This window comes from Peromyscus californicus, unplaced genomic scaffold, assembly GCF_007827085.1.
Source record: "Peromyscus californicus insignis strain IS unplaced genomic scaffold, ASM782708v3 Scaffold_17__1_contigs__length_78620276, whole genome shotgun sequence".
In the NCBI taxonomy this organism is placed as follows: Eukaryota; Metazoa; Chordata; class Mammalia; order Rodentia; family Cricetidae; genus Peromyscus; species Peromyscus californicus.
The window spans coordinates 65,654,391-65,680,341 of record NW_026294469.1 but is presented as its reverse complement, the minus strand read 5'-3'; the positions used below and the strand labels follow the sequence as shown (position 1 = coordinate 65,680,341).

At 44.1% G+C, this 25,951-nt stretch overlaps 1 protein-coding gene across 12 annotated transcripts in view; it reads left to right on the top strand.

Moving 5' to 3' along the window:
- Katnal2 (katanin catalytic subunit A1 like 2) overlaps positions 1-25,951 on the top strand; it is a 69,142-nt gene that overhangs the window by 11,338 nt on the left and 31,853 nt on the right. For 5 of the 12 annotated variants that reach the window (XM_052742592.1, XM_052742583.1, XM_052742580.1 and 2 more), the window contains exons 2-8: positions 12,622-12,692; positions 13,653-13,819; positions 15,230-15,269; positions 20,439-20,553; positions 21,601-21,699; positions 24,579-24,677; positions 24,880-24,957. In XM_052742592.1, the coding sequence (XP_052598552.1) occupies positions 12,628-12,692; positions 13,653-13,819; positions 15,230-15,269; positions 20,439-20,553; positions 21,601-21,699; positions 24,579-24,677; positions 24,880-24,957 (663 nt within the window). In that variant the 5' untranslated portion in view covers positions 12,622-12,627. Of the gene's footprint in view, positions 1-6,896; positions 11,300-12,621; positions 12,693-13,652; positions 13,820-15,089; positions 15,128-15,229; positions 15,270-20,438; positions 20,554-21,600; positions 21,700-24,578; positions 24,678-24,879; positions 24,958-25,951 lie in introns of those variants that run through there. The other 7 variants (XM_052742584.1, XM_052742585.1, XM_052742589.1 and 4 more) reach the window with 5 other exon arrangements.

Sequence of the window (25,951 nt, the reverse complement as noted above, 5' to 3'; positions counted from 1 at the left end):
CTGATCCATAAGTTGGAGTCAAAGGGAGAGACTGGCATGGATTTTTAAATCCTCAAAGCCCACCCCCAGTGACTCCTAATCCTTCCTCAAACAGTTCCACCAACTAGGAACCAAGCATTCAAATATATGAGCCTATGGGGGCCATTCTCATTCAAACCACCACAGCTACCATACCAGGTAAGAAAGATTGGGGGGGGGAGGGTACAAAATATTAGCAACTATGAAGGGAAAGATTGATAAAGTAGTCTTTATGGAAACTCTGTGTTTGTAAAAGATCCCTTAAGGAGAGGGAGAAAACCACAGGCTGTCTAAGGAGATGCTGGCAATCCAGGAACATCCTGGTCCAGTTCCAGGGATTGAAATTTTCTAGGCCTTGTACAGAATAGGAAAAGTGATCATGTGTGGCACAAACCTATAACTGGAACATTCAGGAGGCTGGGGTGGGAAGCTCACGAGTTTGATGCCAGCCTAGGTTAAATAGTGACATTGTGTCTCCAAAACACTCCAAGCAAAACAAAACTGGGACAGGAAAGTGAGCGGAATCAGCTTGACATCTTTTATTCTTTCTAGGACAGAGCCCTTGGTATCTTACAGGCCTCCTGACTTGCTGAGTCCGAGACTCAGCTTTTGTGACTGACTGGGTCACTAAGAAGTCGGCATCACCACTCAGTGTCTTAGACTTTTTTTGAGACAGGGTCTCACTATGTAGCTCTGACTACACTCACAGAGATTTGCCAAACTACCTTTTGAAGCTGAGATTAAAGGGGTACACCATGATGCCTGGCCCAGACTTTTTGGGAGCAGTAAATAGCCTTGGAAAAGGTGGCTTCAAAGGCCATGGTCATGTTCTGTGCAGCAGAAAATATGCACACACATACATATGGGTATATCATAAGGATAAACTCCGAGAAAAGAAAGTGCTATTTCAGAGACCGTGTGTGTGTGTGTGTGTGTGTGTGTGTGTGTGTGTGTGTGTGTGTGTGTGTGCACCTTGAGCCTATGTTCACAGGCTGGCCTTAAACGCCAGAGAGTGATCTTTAACTCCTGCTCTTCCTGGCTTGCTGGGCCCTATCAGGACAAGGGACCTTAGATGAAGAATATTTCTGGAGTTAAGTGGAAACCAGCTAAGTGAGAACGAGAGAAGATGGTGTTTGCCAGGGCTGGCAAGAGAGTCCACCAACAACGGTCTTACACAGAGACTCAAAGGCAGACAGCGGAGAGCAAGAGCTTCCTTATGGACAAGGGGGAGGGGCTAGAGATTTCCTTTTTCATTTTTCTCCTTGAGACAATAACTATGTAACTCACTTGGGCCTTCAATTCACTGTGTAGTTCTGAATCTGTATCTTAAGCGATGGGATGGCAGCTGTGTGCTACCACGCCTGGCTTGTTTTCTTTACAGTGAACTATGTTTTCTATGTCTTCCTTGTCTATCATTGTCCTTTTAAAAAATAATTTATTTTTATTTTTATCTTGTGTGCATTGGTGTTTTGCCTGCATGCATGTCTGTGTGAGGGTATTGGATCCTGGCGGTACAGACAGTTGTGGGCTGCCATGTGGGTACTGGAAGAGCAGTCAGTGCTCTTAACTGCTGAGCCATCTCTCCAGCCACCCTTCATTGTCTTTATATAACCAAATCTATCCGGGAAATCTGGAACACAAAGGAACAAAAAATGCAGTAAAATGGGTGAAACAATCACAATGCTTGGCAGAAGAAGCCAGAAAGATAATCCCACATGCTCCTCATATGCAGAATCTAGATTTTTTTTTTTAAAGATTCCGTCCTGGCTAGTTTTATATCAACTTGACCCATGCTAGAGTCATCTGAAAGGAGTGAACTTCAATTGAGAAAATGCCTCCTAAAGATCTGGCTGTAAGGCATTTTCTTAATTAGTGAGAGGGTTCAGCCCCTTGTGGGTGGTGCCATCCCTGGGCTGGTGGTCCTAAGTTCTATGAGAAAGCAGGCTGAACAAGCCATGGAAGCAAGCCAGTAAGCAGCTCCCCTCCATGACTTCTGCATCAGCTCCTACCTCCAGGTTCCTGCCCCGTTTGAGTTCCTGTTCTGACTTTCTTCAATGATGAACAGTAATGGATGTGTAAGCTGAATAAACCCCTTCCTCCCCAACTTGCTTGGGCATGGTGTCTCATTGCAGCAATAGAAACCCTGACCAAGACAGAAGTAAAAGTAGAAGGGAATTAAGGGGACCAGTGGGAGAGAGAGGGGGACAAGTAAGAAAGTGAATATGATCCAAGTACATTATATACAGGAATATAAGTTCATACAAAAACCCATTATTTAGTACAATTAATTGATGTTAATAAAAGAGGAATTTTAGAAAAATTGTTGAATACAACTATAGTTAATGTAGATATAAAAAATAAGTCTGAGTATGATGGCTCATGCCTTTTATCCTAGCACCCGGAGACAGAGGCTGGTAGATCTCTGTGAGTTTGAGGACAATGTGGCCTACATAGTGAATTCCAAGAGAACCAGAGCTACATAATAGAGACCCTTTCTCAAAAACAAAAAACAAAAAAGAAAGAAAGAAAAGAAAAAAGAAAGAAATTAACAGGCTTCAAATGAATATGTCAAAAGTTGTCAGTGTCTTAAACTTCAGGACTCTAAGACTCTGGGTGTCTGTCCTTAGTCTGAGATTTAGCCAAGATCCCACGTATAAAGTTTTAGTAATTTCTTGGTTTATACAGTGTAACCAGAGATAGTTATTTATGCAAATCCTGCACTGTCTACAAAGCAGGTTTTTAAGGAGGAGCAGCTATTGGAGGTGGGGTGACAGGCACAGCCCTGGAAACCTGCAGGGGTCAGAGCCCTAGTCGGGATCAGGAGAAGGATCCTAGTTTCCGTTGGAATTTCACTCCGAGGAGTTCTCCCGGTTTATCTTTGGTCCAGTCTTCTAATCTCTAACCTACTTGGCCATGGGGTGGGCAGTTTTCTGAGCAGTGGCTTGACGTTGACCATTGGCATGGTGAGAACCCTTCTGGTGCCATGAGCTGTGGGATCCAAGCTGCTCCTGTGGCTGGCACTGCTGGCAGGGGTGTGTCTGTGTGGGAAGGGCTGGTGGGGTCATGGCTTTGTGGTCGACTGCTGCCCCTCCTGTTCAACATGGCAGGATGGTGTGGTCAGTGTCTGTTCCCCACCAGAGCTGTGTTTCTCTGGATTCTTCCCTCTTAACGCCTTTGTTGTGGTGAATTTTCCATAACTGGTTTGTCTCTTAAGGTGGTTTGTCTCTTCAGGTCGTTCCTGGTTGTGTGTCTCTGTGCCATACAGCTAAGCAGGCACGCTTTCCTGCAGAGCCGGCTCAAGGACAGAAATGGGGATTCCTGTCCCTTTTGAGATGAAATCTACCTGGTTTGTGAGTACCAGGTTGCAAAGCCATCTTTTTGGGAAGATCGCCACACCTGGTAGCAGCAGAATACACTGGCACTTTAGAACTCACTGTGACCAACATGGCCAGCCTCTTCCTCCTCTTCCTGGGGTGAAGTGTTTTTCCTTCTGGAAGGACATCCACTGGGGCAGGAAGTGGACTACTGTTGGTCTGTAGCCTGGGTAATGCAGGGTGTGGCTGCCCTGTGGCTTCAATGAGACCGTTTCAGCTTGCTCCATCTGTTTTTACAGGTTGCAGCTTCTCTGGCTTGTTTCCATAGGTAAATAAAACCACGCCTACATTTTTGCCTATGCTTTAGGAATCACTTTTAAACTTCTTTTCTCCTTGAGTGGAGGCTGAAGTTTTCATTGTCTTTTTCTTCAGTAGCTGGTCATAGGTAAAGTATGCCTCAAAGACAGGCTTCCGTGCCAGCTGTGTATATGGGGCTTCTCTTTCTGTTACTTGGGAGCACTTGAAATCCGTTTTGCCCTGGGGAACCCGGTCTGCCACCATCTCTCCTCTGCTCAAGCAGTTTGGACCTGGCATGTTTGGGTCAGACTGGGTTTCCTCCAAGCGCTGTGGCACTCCCTCTGGTTGTCTGAGTCCTGCCTGTATCAGATGGCATTGGTGTAGCCTTTTCCAGGAATTGACTGGGAGAGGTGGGGTCGGGATTCTCTAGGGATCGATTGTGGTTTACTGATGTGGGATAGGGACAGGACAGGTAGACCAAGAGGAGGACTTTTCATTGTCCCTCCCTCCTTTTTGAGACAGGGTCTCATCTAACCCAGGCTGGCCTTGAACTTTGATTTTCCTGGTGGAATTACAAGTGTATACCATGCCTGACTCCAGTGTACATCTCTGTTGGACTTACAATCCTGAAATTTAAAAAACAATGTGAATGACCTTTATTCTAAATCTTGTTCGGATGATTATTTTTATTTTCATTGTTTAGATTATTAGTACAGACTGGTCTGAAACTATTATCATCCTGGCTCCACCTCTCAATGGCTATAATTATGAAGTATGCTATCATGCCCAACTGTCAGTTTTTAAAACTATGAAAGCTTAGCTTATGATTATTTGAGTTGCAAAGTTATAATACTAAGGATATTGAAAGCAGTAATAGCAGTCAAGACCTTTTAATCTTATAAACTGCTAATGACAACAATGTGGTATGGGAATCTTTCCTGCTTCCCCAGACTTTATATTTCTTCTCTGAACTCCTAAATCCAGTAACCAATGTGTACTTGTATTAGTTACTTTGTTGCTGTGATGAAGCAGCATGACCAAGGCAGCTTATAAAAGAAGTTTACTGGGCTCCCAGTCACAGGAGGTTCAATTCCATAATGGCGGCCAGCATGGCTGGCCCGAAAGTCAGAGCAGAAAGCTGAGCGCTCACATCGTGAGCTGCAGGCAGGAAACGACACAAGGCCTTTTGTCTCAAAGGCTTCCCCTAACAATGTACTTCCTTTGGCAAGGCTGCACTACCTGAACCTCCCCAAACAGCACCACCATCTGCGGACCAAGTGTTCAAATGCCCGAGACTGTGGATGGCGTTTCTTATGCAAACTAATAGAATACTCATGATTATAAACAAGTCTCCCTCCTTATCAATGCCAGAGTTACAGGTCTTCACTACCACCACATCTACCTCAAGACTTCTTTTTATATTCAGGAACACAGTTGGTCAGTTCTAGCTCTGTATTAAATACAGTAGTCTCCTTCTTGGATTCTGAAACATTCTAGTTCTAGAACTAGAACATAGCTCTAGTGTTCTGTTGAGTTCTAGTGTTCCGTTGGGGTGTGCAGCCTGTGAAATTGAGGAAGTTTCTCAGTAGAATCAGGGAGTAATCAGAAAACAAACAAAAACAGATTAGTACCTATGGGCACATCTACTCAAACTTTTAGGTGAATATTAGATTCGGGGACTGTAGACTAGAACTATAATAAAAAGCATTTGAGACAAGAGATGTGTCCTTCTTAACTGTTTGTTTTTGAGATGGAAAGCTCAGTGTGAAATTTAGATCTTATTACAGAAATTGAAACGAGCTCATGCAAGTTAATCTCCACTGCACCCGTAAAAGGAAATTGAAAGCACTAATGTTGCATGTATTGTACATACAGTAGCATTTCCTAAATATCTTTGGGGTCTAAATCTGGGAATGATATTCAATGCTTCCTTTTCCTCAGGCTACAGTATCATAGGATTCAATTTTGAAGCTGATAATGGAGGCATTTTGTGGCACAATAGCCCACAAAGGGAAGGAAGGAAGAAGAAAACAGCCAGATCATTGAAACAGGCAAACAAGATCAGATGTTCACTTCTGAGCTGCTTTTTGTTGGTAGACAGAAATTAATTAATTGTGTCCATTTCTGGGGCACACTCTCACTTACACTTTCAATTGACCATTTGTTGGTGGCTCATTCTTGGTTTTTAATTCAGAAGATGATTTTCTATGCTAATTTGAAGGGCATGAACAGAAGGATATTGTAGGCCTGGCAGACTTTATACCATTAATTTAAAATTTTGTGAGTCAGGCATGGTGGCTCAGGCTCATAGGCAGAGGCAGGAGGATCAGGAGTTCAAGGTCAGCCTGAGATAGAGAAAAAGTTCCAGCTTAGCCTGGGCTACAGAGGCTACCCTGTCTCAAAATTACCAGTAAAAGAAAACAAATGGGGGTCATATGATCAAGATGAAGTGTTGACATATTGAAATAGTCGAAGAGTAAAAGACATTCCATTTAAAACCAACAAGCAATTCTGTATGACCATTGTGCTGGTTAGTTTGGCATTTCCCAGAACCACTGGGAAGAACCTCAGTTGAGGAACTGTTTGATCAGATGGACCTGTGAGCATGCCTCTTGGAGACTGTCTTCATTGCCTTCATTGTATGTGAGGACCTGGCCACTGTGGGGGGCACTATTCCCTAGGCAGGAGACTCTGAACTATGTACCAAGGAAGAGAGCTAGCTGGGCAGTCAAGCAGGCGGCCTGCTCACATCCTTTTCTCTCCATCCTTTACTATGGATGGTGACCAGCTGCTTCAGGCTCCTGCTGCTATGACTTTACTGTTGTGATGAACTGTCCTGGAATTGTAAGCCAAATACACCTTTTCTAAGATGCTTAGTGAGGGTATTTATCACAGCAATGGACAGGAAACTGGAACAACCACATTCTGTGTTGGACAGAAGTGCACCTTATATTTCCCGTTAGATTTTTCTGTATCTCCTTCAACTGTACTAAACAGTGAGTTTCTATCTATCTTGTTTTTAAAATAAAAATTACTTTATTTCAAAGCTGGTGACTCCAACTGTAAGCTCACAGTCTATGTAATTAATACAGAAGCTTTCTCCCCCTTCCCAGTACTGGAGACTTTAACTAAGGCCTCTTGTATCTTACCATCTCTGGCCCTTTGGAAGCCATTTTTAAAATGGCTCCATTCTCAAATAGGATTCTATCTGACTAAACTATAAGGTATTCTGTGATTTTTACCTTCTGTGTCTTTTACCACAGACATCAGGACTGTGGTGGAGATTGTGCGTTTAGTGAATGAGAAACAAACAAAAGGAGATATTTTTGGAGAGAGGTGGAACGACTACTGTATTCCAGGAATGCAGCAGAAACTGCACAGTTCTCTCCAATAGGCTATTCCCCCTTTCTTCTTTTGAGACTGCGAAGCAGGCCCCCACCTCCTGGGCTTGTAGGCATGTGCCCTCGTGCCAGGCTTTCTGAGAAACTGCACTGTGTTCAGATCAGTTTAGGATCTGCACTTCCCTCCATCTCAAGAGTCAGGGGGTTTTGTTGTTGCTGGAGTCAGAGCTCTCACCTTCTTGTTCATCCTGATCAAGTATTTTCCTAGGTTGGTGGTTCAGGGCTTAAAGATTCTCCACAGATTTGAAAATAGTCAGCTGTTACGATTCTGACATATTGTGAAGCCCACTCTTCCTCCTGTTCCTCTAGAGACCCCTGGCATGCAGTGTTCATACTTCTCTGCAGTCTGAAGAATTCCTTCTAGTGCCCATTGTGGAGCCAGCTTAGTGTCCTAAGCTCCTTTATCCTGACTTTGTCGTAGACAGTTTGTATTCCTCCATCAGTTATGACAGTCAGGTATAGTAGTCTGGGTTGGCATCTCTGATTTTCAGAGTTTAAAATGTATCATTCCTTGCCCTTCCAGCTTTTAAAGTTTCTGTATGAAATCTGCTGTTGTTCTGATAGGCCTGCCTTTATGCATGATTGGGTGTTTCTCTCCTGCATATTGTGGTACACTTTCTGTTCTGTGTATTTAGAGTTTTAACTGAAATATGATGTGGGGAGTTTCTTTTCTGGTTCCATCTAGTTAGTGTTCTATATATGCCTGTTGTATTGGAGAGGCCTTTCCTAAGACTTACAAAATTCTCTGTTATGATTGTATTGAAAATATTTTCTATGCCTTTGACATGAAGTTGTCCATCTCCTGTGCTCACAATTTATAGATTTTATCTTTTTGTAGTGTTCCAAAGATCTTGCCTGCTCTGTTCATATGTTTAAAAAAGTTATCATTGGTCAGGTGTGGTGGTGCACCCCTTTTATCACAGCACCTGGGAGGCAGAGGCAGGCAGATCTCTGTGAGACAAGCCTCTGAGCCTGTCTGTGAGGGGTTGTCTAGATTGGGGTAACCAAGGTGGGAAGACCCACTGCACATGTGGGAGTCCTAGACTGAATCAAAGACAGACCATGAGCTGAGCCTTCATTTCTCACTGCTTCCTGACTGTGATCACAGTGCCATCCGCTGCTTCCAGCTTCCGCTGCTGTGCCTTTCCTACTGGGATGCAGTCCCTGGCACTGTAAACAATGAATCTCTCTTCCCTTAAGTTGTATTTTGTCGTAGCAACAAGACAAGTGCCTGAGCTGAGGAAGGAAAGTTTCAAAGGGCAATCACAGTATAGCTCAGCCTAAAGCGGAGCGAAGATGGAGGTGTTACAGGAAGTCACTGTCTCAACCAGTTTTTTCCTGATTCCTGGTGTTGTATCCAGAGAACTGCACAAGAGCAAAGCAACAAGACGTTTTATGTAACGAGAAAGAAAGCAGGATACACTGCAAAGGACCAGCAGCCTACTTGAGCTAGAGTGCCCAAGACCATCAGCTACTGTTTGATAAGTCCTTTCATGGGCTCCAGGAGTAGGAGTCTGTTGCTAAGGGATATGGTGTGGGTGGTTCTCTGTTTTGATTGATGGGCTTGAGCTCTATAAGCCTCTCCCTACTATGCATGTCCTTTCCAATGATGCCTCTAATTTTAATGATATATATAGCAAACTGGGCATAGGCATAAGATAGTCAGTAAAGGGGATTTTTCCAATAAGATCACTAAGGGGACACAGTTTGCTTTAATGTATACGGATCCAAAACCAGTCAAGGTTAGACGGGCCCATTGTCTATAGCTCCCAGATAATTCCAGGATATATTTGGTAATACAAGGGGAGTTATCAAGGAGTTGCCAAAGGAGAGTGACCTATTGCATTGTTGGAAGCAGCTTGATGCAAGTGAGGGTCCTAGATTGCTTGGGGCATGGTTAGGTAAGGAGTGTGTGTATAACTCAAGTTCTAGACTTTAAGCTGTCCCTGTGCTTGACTGCCTCAGACTTTCTTGGAGGGAAGCCATGGGGTGAGAGGAGGCATGTAATAGACATACTCTCTGATGTGTTCCATAGTGAGGAAAGTGGTAGGAAATTTTGGGGGATTTGATATAAGTATATTAGTTACTTTTCTATTGCTGTGATAAGACATCATGACTAAGGCAACTTATAGACGAGTTTATTTGGGGCTTACAGTTTCAGAGGGTTAGAGGCTATGATAGCAGAGCTGAGGTAGCAGGCAGCAGGGGCAGGGGCAGCAGCTGAGAGCTCACATCTCAAAGCCCACTATGGTAGTAGAATATAATTGGCCCCCATAAGCTCATAGAGTGTGGCTTTGTTGGAGTAGGTGTGGCTTTGTTGGAGTAGGTGTGGCATTGTTGGAGGAAGTGTGTCACTGTGGAGGTGAGCTTTGAGGTCTCATATATGCTCAAACCATTCCCAGTGTCTCAGTTTACTTCCTGTTGCCTGCACAAGATGTAAAACTCTCAGCTACCTCTCCAGCACCATGTCTGCTTACACACTGCCATGTCCCACCATGATGATAATGGACTAAACCTCTGAACTGTAATTAAATAACAGTTAAATTAATACACCCAATTAAATGTTTTACTTTATAAGAGTTGATGTGGTCATGGTTTCTCTTCACAGCTATAGAAACCCTAACTAAGAAACCCATCCCCCAGAGACACATCTTCTCCAACAAGGCCACACCCCCTAATCATTCCCAAACAGTTTCCCCAACAGGGGACCAAGTATTTAAACATATGAGCCTGGGGGCATTCTCATTCAAACCACCACAATAAGCAATAGTATATTGAAAAGTAACCTAATAACAATAACTATTACTTACAAGAAAAAAATACAACTGTCATAGCACAATAACCATAATAACTTGTGGCTCAGCTGGATATTCATGTAACTGTGAGGGGAGGGGGGAAGGGAGGGTGTGAGATGCTTAAATCTCATCCAGCTTAACAGGATAGTCATATTTCGTGAAACTGATGTGTTATTCAGAGGCATGGAACAGAATATTAGATTAGCTAAAACAGTTGATTCCCCCCTCCCATAGAAAGTGAGTTTGGGGGTTAATGTAGTAGGATTTGATATAAGACTATTTGGTAAAAGATTATTCTAAAAATTTTATGATAGTATATTATTTTCAGTTTTTAAAAAGCTAAGGGCTGGAGAGATGGCTCAGTGTTAAGACCACGGACTGCTTTTGCAGAGGTGAAGGGTTTGAAATCCAGCACCCACATGATAGCTCACAGGTCTGCAACTCCAGTCTCAGGAGATCTCACACCCTCTTCTGGCCTCCACAGGCACTGCATGCACATGTTGGCATAGACATACATGAAGGCAAAGGACTTACACACATAAAAATAAATAATGATTTTTAAAAGTTAAACTTATTGTGTGTGTATGTACATGTGTGCATGCATGTGCATGTGAGTGTGTGTTGTGGAGACCAGGGGAGTCAGTTCTTCCACCAAAGGGACCGAGGGATTAACTTGGTTTGTCAGATTTGGTAGCAAGTGCCTTTACCTACTGAGCCATCTCACCAGCTCTGTCTGCAGTTTAGAAGGAGGGAAAGTTTGACACATCCTACATTGTATTGAAGACCTTGTAGTAGGTCAAGTTTACCAAACACGAAAGGACAAACACTGTGTGATTCTACTTGTGTGAAGGACCCAGGATAGGCAAGGTCATAGAAAGAAAGTCGAATAGTAGTTGTAGAGGCTGGGGAGAACAGGAGCAGGGAGTGGTCCTTAATGAGTACAGTTTCAGTTGAGGGAGATAAAGGCATTCTGAAGAGGAAAGGTGGGGATTGAATGTATTCAGTGCCTCTTGCCTAAACACTTATACATATTTTACTACAATAGAAAGTAACTCAAAGAAAAAAAGTGGATGGGCATGGTGGCTCATGTCTGTAATTCTAGCACTTGGGAATTGGAGGCAGGAAGATCAGAGTTCAAGGTCATCCTGAAGTACATAGCAAGTTTGAGGTCAGCCTGGGCTATATGCTCAAAAAAGAAAAAAGAAAAAAAAAAACACTACTGTTGTGGTGGTTTGAAAGAAAATGACCCCTAAAAGGAATGGCACTATCAGGAGGTGTGGCCTTATTGGAGGAAGCGTGTCACTGTGGGGGTGGGCTTTGAGATCTCTCTTGCTCAAGCTTCCCTCAGTGTGACATCTAGTCAAGTTCCTGTTGCCTCTGAGTTAAGAGGTAGGATCCTCAGCTCCAACACCATGTCTGCCTGCACGCTGCCATGCTCCCCACCATGATGATAATGGACTGAACCTCTGAAAATGTAAGCCAGCTCCCTCAATTAAATGTTTTCATTTGTAAGAGTTGCTGTAGTCATGGTGTCTCTTCATAGCCATACAAACCCTAACTAAGACAACTGTTTTTTGAGTAGTTAATTATATGCATGCTTTATTTTATAACAACATTAGTTTTCAGAAAGCTATTGAGGTCATGTGTATCATGAGTGTTTGTACATAAATTTCAGTCTTTGAGACAGGAATTTCCTAGCCTCAAACTCTCCATGTAGTTGAGGATGACCTTGAACTTATGACTCTCCTGTATCCATCTTTCAATTACAGGGATTACAAGCATGTACCGTCTCATCCAGTTTTAGGTTTAAGGCAGTGCTGGGGTTTGGTCCAGGTCTCTGTGCATGCTAAGCAAGGACCCTGCTAACTGAGTTATATCACCAGCCCGTGTCCATAGACTTTATGACATAATTTGGACTACATAGAGTCCATTTACTACCCCCCCCACACACACTTCTTACCTTTGGTCTCTTTAGATAAGGAGTTATTTTCAAGTGGGAGAAGTGTTATTAGATATAGATATTTAGAGAATACATCAGGAGCATTTGAGATCTCAGAGTCCTAAGTGTGCACATTAGCATTGCAAATAAAGGCAAATTCATTCATCTTGGATGATGACCTTGCTATGCTGGAATTTCCCTTCACTGGCCCTGCTCATCTCAGTGGCCAGTCTGGGTTCTTGACGTATAGTCATGGCTTGGGGTAACCCATAACTGAGTTGATCCAGGAACTGGGTTGGATTCTGAGTGAATTTAAGATACATTATCATGTGAATGTGTGTTTTCAAGCTGTTTCTAGATCACAAGTTTAAAACCACAAGTTTGAAAATCTGTCTTATTGTTTTGTTTTGTGGGTGTTTTGCCTGCTTGTATGTCTGTGCACCATGTGCATGCAGTACCCCTGGAGGCCAGAAGAGGGTGTTGGATCTCTTGGGAGTAGAATTTGTAAGCCCCCCATGTAGGTTCTTTAACCTGGTCTAAATAGCAGGAGTATGTATATTTATTTCCTTCTGGTTTTAGGCAATAAAAGGCTAGCGAGCTTGGCAGTAAGTTCAGCTAGTCACGTGCAGTCCTAATTCAAGTCAGCGTCTCTTAAACTTACTGATGAGGAGCTGGACTGAGGAAGAACCAGGCGGTAGAAAACAACTTTCTGCAGCCACTGAGACCACGGAGGCTGGCCAGCCTTTAAGACAGGCTGCTGGGTTCTGACAGATGGCCTCCTTTGTGTCTGAGCCTTTCTTTCTACGAAGTGCTGCTGTGTACTGCTGTCCCATCTAAACTTTGCTCTTTGTTCACAGTACGAGATGAGAACAGAAGCACGGCGAAAGAATCTCCTCATTTTGATTTTGCATTATTTAACACAAGAAGGGTATGTTATCTCACACGTTTATGGTTGATGCCTCTCCTCTCCGACCCTTCAAAAGCAGAGACTGCACTGTACTTTTAGAACAGCTTTATATTTACAGAAAAATGAGCAGAAAGTATAGTGAGTCCCTATATACTCTTTCTCCTCACCTGTTTCCTATCTTTCTATTACTATTAATAATATTATTATTTGCAATGTTGGCAAGGGATCCTGGGAAAGCACTCTACAACTGAGCTCCAACCCAGTCCCTTATTAACATCTCAAGTTAATGTAGTTAATTTGTTATAACTGGTGAGCGGTGCTAATGCAATGACATTCTCCAAGTCCATAGTTTACCTCATGGCGTTTTACCACAGCAACAAAAAAGTAACCAAATACAGCAGCTTCACCCATATTTGGCTAAAACTGAGGAAAGGCAATCCAAAGACAGTCGCTTAATTGACTTACTTATTTGACTGTAAGCACTTTAAAAATTGCTTTGGACAATAGTAACATCACTAGAAGCAGGTAACTTCCAGACAGAACTGTTGTGCATGACAGTATTTGGGTATATTTAACATGTGGTTCAATTACATGTCTGTAATCTCAGGGCTTCAGAGGCTGGCACAGGAGGATCATGAGTTCTAAGACAGCTTGAGCTATGTAGTAAAACCTTGTCCCTAAAACAACCAACCTGAAAACAAAAAAACAAAAACAAAACACCAGCAACCAAAAAGACCCCCGCCATGTAGTAGCATTAAAAAACGCAAACCAGAAAACCCAAACCTAGAAAACAAAATCCAAAACAAACCAAAAAATCCTATGTAAGCTTCCTTACTGTAGAAAAACCTCTCTTCCACACCCGTTTTTCTGTAATGTGCTGCTTAATGTCTGCTTGCTCTCTGTGCTGAGTCTCTGGTCTGCGGCCCGTCTGCCTTCACTCCTTAACCCGGACTTACTCTTTTCTCTTATGTAAACCCACAGCTATGTCGATTCGGCTAATGCTCTGGAGGAGGAGTCTAAGCTGGGATTACGGCGCTTTGAAGTTTGTGACAATGTTGACCTGGAAACAATTTTGATGGAATATGAGAGCTATTATTTTGTAAAGTTCCAGAAGTACCCCAAAATGGTTAAGAAGGTGCCAGACCCAGGTACATAGCTCTGTGCTAGAAATGACACTTTATGCTATTGTTAAGAATGGTGTTTCTGTTGGCCCACCTCTGAAACCCCAATATCAGGAAGGTGGGGGTCTGAAGATCAAAAGTCTGAAGACCAGCTTATCCTATCCCTCCCCCAACAAAAGGTGTTCCCAGGAACATGACTAGATGTTTCCTTTATGTGCCTGGAAGTATAGACCAGAAAGACCTGGAGCCTATGCTGGACCCAGAACTGGCCATTCAAACAGGATTGCCTGGATTTTGACATCCCCTAGTCCTGTTGGCATTTGTCTGAGGCCTGTGTTTTAGGGTAATGAAAGCAAAGCCCGGGTGTATTGCCGGTGCTCTTTAGAAGAAAGACCAGCATTAACTTCTGGAGTGATGGAAAGGGCTATTGGAAGACGATAAATGACAGAAGACCTCTTGTTAGGAAGACCTATTATCTCTCTTGAAAATAACATGGAAATGAGTATGGGTGAAGCTAATAGCTCATGTATAGATAATGAAATGCTTTTGAAAGCCATCAATCCAGATGGTGATCAATAGAATGCAGAGACCCAGGATAGGTCAGCAGTCAAGGAGGCTCTAAAGGCGAGGGCCTAGGTTTGTAGTAACATTGACTTAGAAGTCTGTAAGTAGGGGAAGTAATTACAAACCAAGGCAGATCATTGTCCTGTTTACAAGGCACTTGTCAAGCCACAGACGTTAACATTTCATGTAGGGACCAGGAAACCAAGAGGAGCATCAATTAAAAATAGCCAGGGCAAATCTAGACTTGGAAGAGGTCTGCGATTTTCATTTTCTTCTTTTATTTCCTCTGAGCTCTCTTCCAGTGAAGGGTTCAGAGCTCAGCTTATTTGGCTGGTTGTTTAATCTGGGCACTGGCTCCTACACAGAGAGACAAGCCCTGTTCTCAAGGAACTGATTTCTAGATGGGCTGTTCTCACCTAGCTTGACATTCATTTCCCCTGTGATACTGAACACAGTGCCTTAACTCTCCAGGTCCGTTGGTAGAATTGGACTCAATAATTAAATTCCTGTCAGACCCATGCAGTCCTAGAGTGCTATGTGACCCAGAAAAACAGTGGCAAATTCATGAAACTTCTGTGGACCAGCAAGCCTAAAGTCAGCCTGGTGTGGGTATCGATCTCACATTTGGGGTCTGTGATACATTTCCTAACTGAGATGTCTTTCTCTGCATGGCTCAAAATTTCTGAGAAGCTGTGAGTTCCTTCTGTTCTCTGGTCCCTTCTCTTTTCCTTAGCATAGCTGTCTGTGGTCCAGAAGGCTGAAGCACACGATGTAAGAACATATAAGAACACTGTGGAAGAAAAATGTACCTGGAAGTTTGTTTGCTCTCTCTTAAGACTAAATTCTACCCCCATGTTTGTTTTTCCACTGTAGAAAACAATTTACCACCAAAAAATGGAGGGAAGAACAAAAGGTAAAGTGATTCATCTTGATAGACTTTTTTTTTTTTTTTTTTTTTTTTGAGACAGAGTCTCTCTATATAGCCCTGGCTGTCCTGGAATTCCCTCTGTAGACCAGGCCTTGAACTTACAAAGATCCACTTGCTTCTGCCTCCTGAATGCTAGGATTAAAGGTGTGCATTAGCTTGCCAGTCCTGATCAACTTAACTCTTAAGAGTCTGTGGGATCTCTTTCCTAAAGAGTCTCCAGTGCAACTCCATGACTGTCTGCCAGCAATACAGACTGAGGCCATGTGACCTTGGAGTCCCCTCCTGTCACCACTGCCTGGACTTAAGCCAGTGTCTTTGGAGTCTCCCAGGTCACTGAAAATTATGCTCAGTGATATCCAGTCTTTCTCAGCCACGTGGCCTACAAAGTCTGGATCTCCAAGGTTAAAAGATTGGCGCTCAGTTCCCACCACTGCTTTTTATAAGGACAGAACAAGCTTCTGGCATATCCCCCGGGTTGGCTGGCTTGGGGCAGCAGAGACTGTAGTTTTTTTGTTTGTTTGTTTTTTTGTTTTTCGAGAATGGTTTTCCCTGTGTAGCTTTGTGCCTTTCCTGGATCTCGCTCTGTAGACCAGGCTGGCCTCGAACTCACAAAGATCTGCCTGCCTCTGCCTCCCATGTGCTGGTATTAAAGGCATGTACCACCACTGCCTGGCTGAGACTGTAGGTTTTTGCTAGCGTAAAAATGCCAAAAGTTCAGGGGCAGATGAAGGTACAATTCTCGAAGAAACTTCACTGCATACTCAATTTAGGCAATGAAAAGAAATATTTTCTAAATCTTAGAATGTGCCAGAAAAAGGAAACTTAGATTGAGATAATAAGTAGTTAGATCTTGAGAGGTGTGCGTTCTGTATGCCCCAATCAAGTGCCTCAGTTTTGTGAATTCAGTTCCCTGTATCCAGCCAGAGAAGAAAGAACCCAGAGACCTCAACAGGGCTGCTTGGCATCATCGCTAACAATGGCTGGATGGCCCATGCATTCTTCAGAACAGTGGTTAGGACTGTCTTCTGCCTGAGGTCACCACTGCTTTGCAGCTGTCCTTTAGGGACAGTGTCACTGTCTTAATGGAGGTGCTACTGCTTTATGTACAGTTTCCATAAAGCTAGTCAGCCTCTGGTGATAAATGGTAACGACTTGTGAGTAGCAACAGTAGGGGCACTTTAAGAGGCCAGCTTTGGAGTGTACTTGGGCTCCGATTGTTTTTCAGTACATTCATGCCTGCTGTGTGCTCAGGGTACTTCACCTGGTAGGTGCTTGGTGAGCGATTGTTGGACAGCCACATGTAAAAGGAAATGGGGGGAGTTAGTGGCACATGTAGCCATTTGGGGTTTCCTCAGTTCTTCTGAGTTGATGTCTGTATATGGCAAGCACAAAAGTTGAACACCAAATGGTTAGTCAGGAAGGAGGATCAGGAAAGCAGTGGACAGTGTTTCTGGCCACTGTAGGCCTTTTGTTGTTGTTATTTTATTTTTATTTACGTGTGTGAGTGTTTTAAATGCATGTAAGTATGTGTGCACCACATCTGTGCAGTGCCCACAGAGTCAGAAGAGGACATTAAATCCCCTGGAACTGGAGTTACAGGCAGTAGTGATCTCCCCAACATGGGTGCTCGAGCTGAACTTAGGTTCTTTGCAAGGTCGTCAAGTGCTCCTAGCCACTGAACCATCTCTCTACTGCTCTGGGCGCCATTTCATGCTGAAATACTTGCTCAGGAACAGGGCGCGTCATCAGATTACCCATCGGTCATCCGAGTGCTCTTTCCTAATTTTGTGCCTCACACCAGAGATTTCTCCCAGTTATGGATCTCCTGATGATCCAAGGGAGAGAAGTTATCTAATGAGACAGATGACAGAATTGGGGTCCCAAAAGGCTTGAGAATTTGTGGGATGGGCCTAAGATAATGGAATTTGATGGAATAAGGTTCAGGCTTTACCAAGTAGCCTCCCCACTGGAAAATCAAACACCTAGAAATCAAGTGAACAGTAGGGCAACACCGCTTGAGTGAAGTGTGATTTCTGATGTGGTCTCAGGCCTCATCAATAGAAAAATGCTGTCCAAAAATTAGGTTAGTTTATTCCGGTCTAAAGACAGTGGGCAAAGAGTAGCTAACCAGGGCAAGAAGGGATCTGGGAGCCAGGTGACTTTAGCGGTGACAGGAACGAGTAGAGGTGTTTGGCTACAATACAGAACAGCACAGTATCTCCTTTACCCTCCTGAGGGTTGTGGTTGTTCTCACCACCGCAACCAAATACCCAACAAAAAGCAGCTTAGGGGAGGAGGGGCTTCTTTTTGGAAGAATGTGGTCCATCATGGTGGGAAAGCATGGTGGCAGGAGTGGCTTGGTCTGTGACACTGGCCAGGAAGCAGAAGAAGGACAGTTGGTTTTCTCCTTTTTCTCTGTTAGTTCTAGAACTCCAACTCATAGGATGCTGTTTAACAAGTCTTTTTCTGTCCAGCTCCCAAATAATGACATGGAGACTTCTTATTAATTACAAAAGCTCAGCCTATAGCTTAGGCTTGTTCTTAACTAGCTCTTATAACTTAAATCAACCCCTTTATATTAATCTACATTCTATCTTATGGCATCTCTTGCATCTTGCACCTCCTGTTTCCTCTCCATGTCTCCTGGTGTCTCTGCATGCCTAGATTCATCTCCTACTTCCCCTCTCTCTCTGCCTGTAAGTCCCACCTATACCTCCTGCCTAGCTGTTGGCTGTTAAAGCTCTGTATCAAACCAATCACAGCAGTATATCTTCACACAGTGTACAGATATCCTACAACAATGCTGCTGCTCACTTTTAGGGTAGGTCTTCCCTTCTTAATTAAACTTCTCTGAAAAAAGCCTCACAGACATGTGTGGGTCTGTGTGTCTCATTAATGCCTTAAGCGTTTCTTTATTTTATGTTTATGAGTGTTTTGCCTACATATGTATCTGTGCACTACATGTGTGCAGTGCTTGCAGAAGTCAGAAGAAGGCATTAAATCCTCTGGAATTGGAATTACATGAGTGCTGAGAAAGGTCATTGAACCATCTCTCCAGCCCCTCATCAGGTCTTTTTTAATCCAGTCAAGTTGACAGCCTTAGCAAGAGGCTGGACTGTCTCTGTGGAATTCTCTTGAGCATAGGACTGGTGGATAAAGTTAAGGCAGAAGAAGTTTGCTTCTATATTCAGAAGAATTTTATAATCATTGGTGCTTTTGTCTTGAGTCATATTAAAGCAAACTTTGTGACTCATTTTGCTGTTAATGGGAAATCAAAATGGGAAGACAAGAGATCTGAGAGACCCAAATGGATGTTGAGACTTTGTGTGTATGTGTGTGTGTGTGTGTGTGTGTGTGTGTGTGTATGTGTGTATTATTTACAACTTCATTTAAACCAACCCTATTAGCAGAGCTTGCATGTATAAAATGCTTGGTAATTATTTCATGATTATTTCATTTTTGTGCCAGCAGAAGGCCTGAAGGACAGATTTTCTTATGTCTAAGTTAGAGATGAAAAAAGGATGCCCTAGGAATGGCCCATGACCATGTCTCATGAGTGAACATTAGAGTGTGGACACCGGTAGTATTATTGACATGGTAGTTATTTTAGAGATGATCAGCTTTTCTTTTCCATAATGACGTGGAACTGAGGCAGAAGCTGTCTGAGATCATTTAGAACATGAGAGTCATTCCTCTAGTGAATCTCCTGCAGATACCTTGCAAAGAGCTGAGAAAAGAGAGCCGCTTAAGACATGGGAGCTCATGTTGGCCTCCTAAGAAGGTCCTGCACATCTCTGACCTTGTCTTCCATTGCAAATGCAAACATCCCAATACCATTTTTTCTTTTGGTCTACTGATGAGGATGTACTGAACAAATTAGTTCTGCCCTTGTAGCATTGTGTAACACATACTCAAATGCGTGTGCCGTGCCTATCATGACAGCCTACCAGCAGACTCCCTTCATCCCTTCCCTTCCCATAAACCCCGTCTTTACCAGAGTTAGCCACTCTCCTGACTTCCAGCCCCGTCAATGTGTTTTCCCAGAAATGAATATACTGATGAGAAATCGTTTCACAAAGATGAATGATATGTGACAGTGGACATGGGCTAGGCTTTGCTGTCCTTCCATAGGCCCCCCCCTTCAAAATGTTTTATTACTTATGTGTATTTGGGTGTACCTGTGTCTAGTTACCTGTAAAGGCCAGAAGAGGGTGTCGGATCCCCTGGAGATGGATGGAGTTACAGGGAGTTGTGAGCTGCCTGATATGGGTGCTGAGGACCAAACTCGAGTCCTCTGGAAGAGCAGCCAATGCTCTTAACCGCTGAGCCATCTCTCAAGCCTATAGGCCCTTTGATGTTTTTGATGCTAAGAGATGTTTCACATAGAGGAAGTATATTCAGTATACAGGGTTACAACCCAGAGCCCTAGGTCTTCTGACGTTTTATAACTTGAGTGCAAGGATTGCTTCCTCCCTTCACCCCCACGTTTCCCTGATGCTCATGAGGAGGGTGGAAGAGGTTAACAATGGAAGTATTCTTCTAAAGCAGTGGTTCTCAACCTTCCCAATGCTACGACCCTTCAATTCAGCCCCTCATGTTGAGGTGACCCCCAACCATAAAATTATTTTTGCTGCTACTTCTAAACTGTAATTTTGCTACTGTTATGAATTGTAATGTCAATATCTGATATACAGGATATCTGATATGTGATCCCTATGAAGGGGTCATTTGACTTCCCAGAGGGTCACGACCTACAGGTTGAGAACTAATGTTCTAAAGCACTGTTTGTTGTTGTGTTTTATTTAAAAATTTTTTTATTTGATTCATATGAGTGGGTTTTTGAAAACTAAAGCAATCTTCCAAATTGTAGAAACCCTGTGGTGTGAAAGAGAATGGAAGAGGGTGAGTTGGGTCTCTGGGAGGGTTGGACACTCTAGCTTGGTTGGGAGGAGCCCAGTGAGTAGCCAGGAGGGAGTTGGAACCAGGTCAGATAGGAGCAAGTAGAGGGCAAGTAGAGGGCGGATGGAAGTATCTCATTGTGCTGTGCGCATACATCTTTCAAGAACTTTCTTTAAATGTGCTATACTAGTTATTTACTTACCTTGAATTAAATGGTTAGAATACTTTCCTGAAGGCTTTTGTTTCCTCTCTTAGGATGACAAATGACAATTGTCAAAATCTCCCCAAGATATATCAGCAGCGGCTACGACCTAAAACCTCAACAGGGAAGACAGGGGACACCAAATCTGTCAAGGAACATCCTAAACAGGTTGAGATGACTGCTTGATGTCGGTAATACCACACTTGGCTGATAAATGGCCTTAAGAAAAATCGCTTATTTCTTTGTTTTTTGAATTTCTCTTTTTAAAAATTGCTGAATGATTTAATTAAACTGTAGTGGTCCCTGAATACTATAAGACAGTTTAGTAGGCTGGAGAAAAAAAAAAAGAAAAAAATGGACAGATTCCTAGATTTGCTAGCTCTTTCTCTAGTTTCAGCTCGGGGTGAGGGTACTGGGCGGTTTTGGGCTGGCTGGTAAGATTCTCAGCTGAGATAAGTGCAGAAAGCAGGTCTTCCCATCCCAGACATGTCCTCCAGCTCCCCAGTGTGGTCCGGAACAGTCTGAGATAGAGCTGGGCCTTGGCATCTCCTGCTGGGCTCCTGCAAAGCCTGTAGGGTTAGTCCTCACCCGACACCGAAACACTAGACCTTCTAGAAGGGAGAGGGGCAAGAGAAGTAGGCCCAGCAGATGAGTGAAATCAGTGACTCCTGCCGCAGGAGATCTACGTCCAGAACCTTCTTATCTAGGCCAAAACATTCCAGGTATTAAAGAAAAAGGACCAGTGGAAACTGAGAAGAGGTGCCGGAAAGGTTAATGCTGAGGACTAGAGGGATGGAAGGAAGTGATCGTGAGGATCAGTTGACTTGACGAGGGTCTGTGGCTGTTCCCGAGGTAGAAGGGAGGGGATGTGGGGGGACAGGGGAGTTCCACAGGAGGCTGGGGGACTCTGCTGACTCCCTAGACTTGGCAGCCTTGGCCAGAGGAGAAATGACAAGTGGGAGTGGGCTGAGTACGGGTGTTTTTCCACAGGCAAGGCTGCTTAGAACCCATGGCCTGGAGTCTTCTCAGCCTCTGGGATTAGCTCCCTCCTGTGGTACAGGGACATGATGAATTCGTCCTGTAAATCTGAACAAAATTGGCCAGATTGTCATTTTACAGAAGTGGTATCCAGCATTTGGTTTTGCATGGGGCACTCAGAGCCAGGGTCTCAGCGGCTTCCACATCTAGCTTCTCACAGTCTTCCTTTTTCTCCAGGACAGTGTCAATAATGCCCAAGTAGAGAGTGCTGACTTTGGCCTAAACATATCAAAAATCCACAAAGACGGCACCGAGGAAAAGGCCCACCCACGAAGAGTAAGTGGAACTTAGGGTTCTAGGATGGAAAGGGGAGTTTGTTTCTCTCTAGAAAAAGGAAAAGAAAGCACACGGTGTTTGCCGAACATGCAAGAGAAAACAAAAGTATTAAAGGCTGGCTGTGAGGTAAGAGGACTATCCTGTGAGGATCAGAAACCCTGAATGCGAGTCTGATCTGCCCTCTCCTTTCTGGAAGGATGATCTAGAGTGTCCCTCTCTAGGGACCACAGCCTCCTCATTTGCAAATGGAATGTTCAGAAGAGAGAGGGTTCTATGTTCTTCTCAGCTGAAAAATTCAGAGATTAGCTGGGGTGTAATCAGGTGCTAGAGTGCCTCCCATTCACAAAACTCTGTACTTGCTCTCCAGCATCAACAAGGGTTAAGAAAACACAAAGAACCCCACGATGACATGATAAACGTTGGTGTGCTGTGTTATAGTGAGCCAGCGGAGGACAGTCTGGAGGGCCCCGTGCTCACTGTTTTTGGCCAAGGGCAATTGTTTGATGCCCTTCTGCTTGGAAGTTCAGTTCCAGACTTCAGTGTAATTCTTTGTGAACCATGAAAACTAGTCTGTTTAGAGCTGATCCTGTGCTTAATAGATATTCTGCTCCCCTCCTTCTCCTCCTCCTCTCCCTCCTCCTCCTCCTCCTCCTTCTCCTCCTCCTTTTCTTCCTCCTCCTTCTTGGTTTTTGTTTGTTTGTTTGTTTTGTTTTTTTTGAGACAGGGTCTCACTAGCTGGCATAGAACTCACTATATAGACCAGGCTGGCCTCAAACTCAGAGAGATCCATCTGCCTCTGCCTCCCGAGTGCTGGGATTAAAGGTGTGCACCACTAGCTATTTCTGCCTTTTTTTTTTTTCTGACGAAACTCTGGTCTGGCTTTGTAAATAATAGTTTCTCCAAGAGGAAAGTCCTGGATGGGGTGGATGTAACAGGTGGGGTAGTGGATCTTTGGTAAGGAAGAGCACCTCAGGGTCCTCTTGAGAGACCCTCCAGGCTGTCCTTTGTTAACTCTTCTCCTCCAGTCAAGTTGTTGAACCATGGGCTGCTGGGTTAGCTCTGGCCTGCCCTGTAGACAAACTGACCCCTGTGGTGTGTGCTGGAAGGGCTACCAGGCCCACTGGCCTGCAGAGTATGGGGACTGCCTTACCGGCCTGCGGGCTCCTGGGAGGTCTCAGTGAAGTGACCACTGCAGGAGATGGTGCATTTGCCTCCCACCAGAAAATGCTCCCCTGTTAGTTCTCACTGTCCTTGTCAAATTCTTAGTCCCCTGTGGTGTGTCGAGCAGGTTTGTGGCTTTAGTCTCTTGTGAATGTCTCACACTGGTATAAACAGGTGCCTCTGAGTGAGTCACAGGGAAGGGACTATTTAACCCAGCACTTAACCTTTGAAACAGTCTGGCTATAAATTCTGTTTGTAGCAGAAATGGCGTCAGGGTAAAAGGTAGATAGATTTTTTTTTCCCCTCCTTGATTTTCAAATGTTCCTGGGTTGAGTGACAGTGCCTAGGAGTTTTCCCCCAAGAGGGTCTCTCATCACTGTATTAGAGACTCTAGCTTGGATTCTGGTGCCTTGCTGAAAATGTCAAAAGTGTGTTGTTCTTTGGAGCACAGGCGTGGGAGTCAGCTTGCCCAAGTCCACAGTGCTACAGTGGTCAGGTTGTGGTCAAGCCTTATGTCTTGTTTTGTTTTTTAATCTGTACGATGGAAAATATAACACTGCCTGCTTTAAATATGAGAGTGAAAGGAAAGCTTATGTCTTTGCTGCCACATAATGAGCACTCAGTAAACACTGGTGATTGTGTGTCCTACCTCCTCTGTTGATTTCCTTTCCTGACTCTAAGGGAAACAGCACCAGGAGCTTGGAAGATTATGTTAGTTCCTCTGTATTGTCACCAAATGCCAAATGCCTGACAGAAGCAACTTAAGGAAGGGAGGAGATGGCTCCTTGCTTCCAGGGATGGCCATCGTGGCCAGCAAGGCATGGCAGGGTGGCTTGGCGTGGCAGGGTGGCAAGGTGTGGTGGGGCGGCTTCTGTCTGTGATAGTGAGAGCTTGTGGTTGAAGTCCTTCCGTGGTATCCAGCCAGGATGCAGAAGCTAGACTAGAGTCAGAGGTAAGTGTAACCTGCAAAGGGCTGCTGGTACTGACCAATGTCTGCCGGGCAGGCACCATGTCCCAAAGGTTCTACAGCCTCTGAAAAGAGTGCCACCAGTGCCACTTAGGACCAGATATTCAAATTCGTGACACTATGGAAGACATTTCAGAATCAAACATAATTGCAAATATCTGGGTTTGAGTCCTGGCCTCAGTCATTGTTAGTCTTGTGGCCCTGGGCAAATTGCTTAACTCCCTTGGCTTCCCTTCACAGAAGCAAAATTAAAATGTCACTCACCACTAGCAGGGGTGATTGTAGCCTGAGAACCTTGCATACCTGTTTTGTCCCAGGCCATCCTCTACGCAGCACACAGGACCTATCTTTATCCATGTCCCAGTGGGTTCTTCCTGCGTATGTAATGTTTTAAAGGCATGTGGTCAGCACACAGGACCTATCTTTACCCATGTCCCAGTGGATTCTTCCTGCGTATGTAATGTTTTAAAGGCATGTGGTCAGACAGGGCGAGCAGCCACATAAGGAAGCAGACGGCGAGTGTCAGGGATGCAGAACAACCATGAATTTTGCTCATCTAACTCCATTCTGAAGAATTATTTAGTTTTGTATTTTTACACAGTCCTGACTTTTGTACATCATCGTGCTCAGCAGCAGTTCAGCTTTCTCTTAAAACGAAGTTTGCCTGACATACAAGGACATAAACACTTAGCTACTAAGGCTACTCCACTCTCGTGTGCTTATGGTTTCAATAACCATTGCTTCCTTTTAGGGCCAAATCATTGACTTCCGGGGGCTGCTCACAGATGCCATCAAAGGAGCCACCAATGAACTTGCCTTGAACACTTTCGAGTGTAACCCAGACCCTTCAGTAAGTGACCAAGATATGTTCCTCCACTTTCAAACTGCCCAAATCTTGGGGAACTTCTAGAAGTATCACCCCGAGTCCAGAGAACTGTGAAATCTAGTCAAAGGTCATTGCAACCATCACCATTTATTTCTCCAGGATCCTGTTTTTCTTCCTGAATTATGAAGCAGTTCTGTAACGCCAGCCTCTCTGCTCCTCTCACCAGGAACGATTGCTGAAACCTCTGAGTGCATTTATTGGCATGAACAGTGAGATGCGAGAATTGGCAGCCGTGGTGAGCCGGGTAAGATCTGCTATTCAATTCACAAATTTATGGAGGCAGACCAGGGCTCCTGGAGCATTGTGGGCTGCTTCTTTTATTAATAACAATAAATATGATCATTTATTTATAAAGTGCCCCCACTTGCAGAGGCACTCATATTGTTTAGAGGCACAATAATGCATGATAAATAAATTATAGAATCATAAAATTACAATAGAAAAAGCCCACCATCCTACTATAGGGGCCAAGAAAACAGACAGCAAAAAAAGACACAGAATGGAAGGGACAGGTGAAAGGCTTTCTGGCGGGCCCCAGAGCTGAGGAAAGAGGGTTCTAAGAAAAGCAAGGGGCATACGTGTGTTTTGTTTAAAGAGCCACAGTCTGGAAATACAGGGTCTGGGAGTGTGATGACCTCATGCTTGGAAATTTCCATGAGCAAAACAAGATTTGTAAGAAAGATTTTTACCATGACGGTACAGATACCTCAAGCTTGCACTCTGGAACCTAAAGGCAGTGAAAATTAATGGCCAGTGACGCAGCCCTGAAATCAATTGACCTGTATTTGATTTCTGGAGCCTTCTCTTTCTAGCTATATCGTTTTAGGCAAGCTTCTTGGGATAAGAATAGATTATTGATTACAGAAGACTTTCTAATTTCCACTGATCTCAATTTAATTGAAGACTGAAACTGAGGTAGGGTCAAGAAGATGCTTAAAAATCTTCCAAAAAGTGCACAGTTGCTGGGATGCAAGGGTGTTGGAGCCTCTCTGTTCAGTCAGCAGAGGTCCACTGCAAACCCAGAGGTATGCAGAGGGGAGTGACTCGGGCTCAGGCTTCCCTCAAGAGACTCTGGTTGCATGGATGAGTATGGATGAGTGCATCTGGAGAGCAAGAGAGAAAGGATGGAGAAGAGGAGCTGAAAGGCACTCAGAACAAAGGTGGGGTGGAGAGAGGGGCAGGATTCAGGAGGAAGGGTCCCTGAGCAGTATCCAGAATGGAGAATTGGGCGGAGAGAT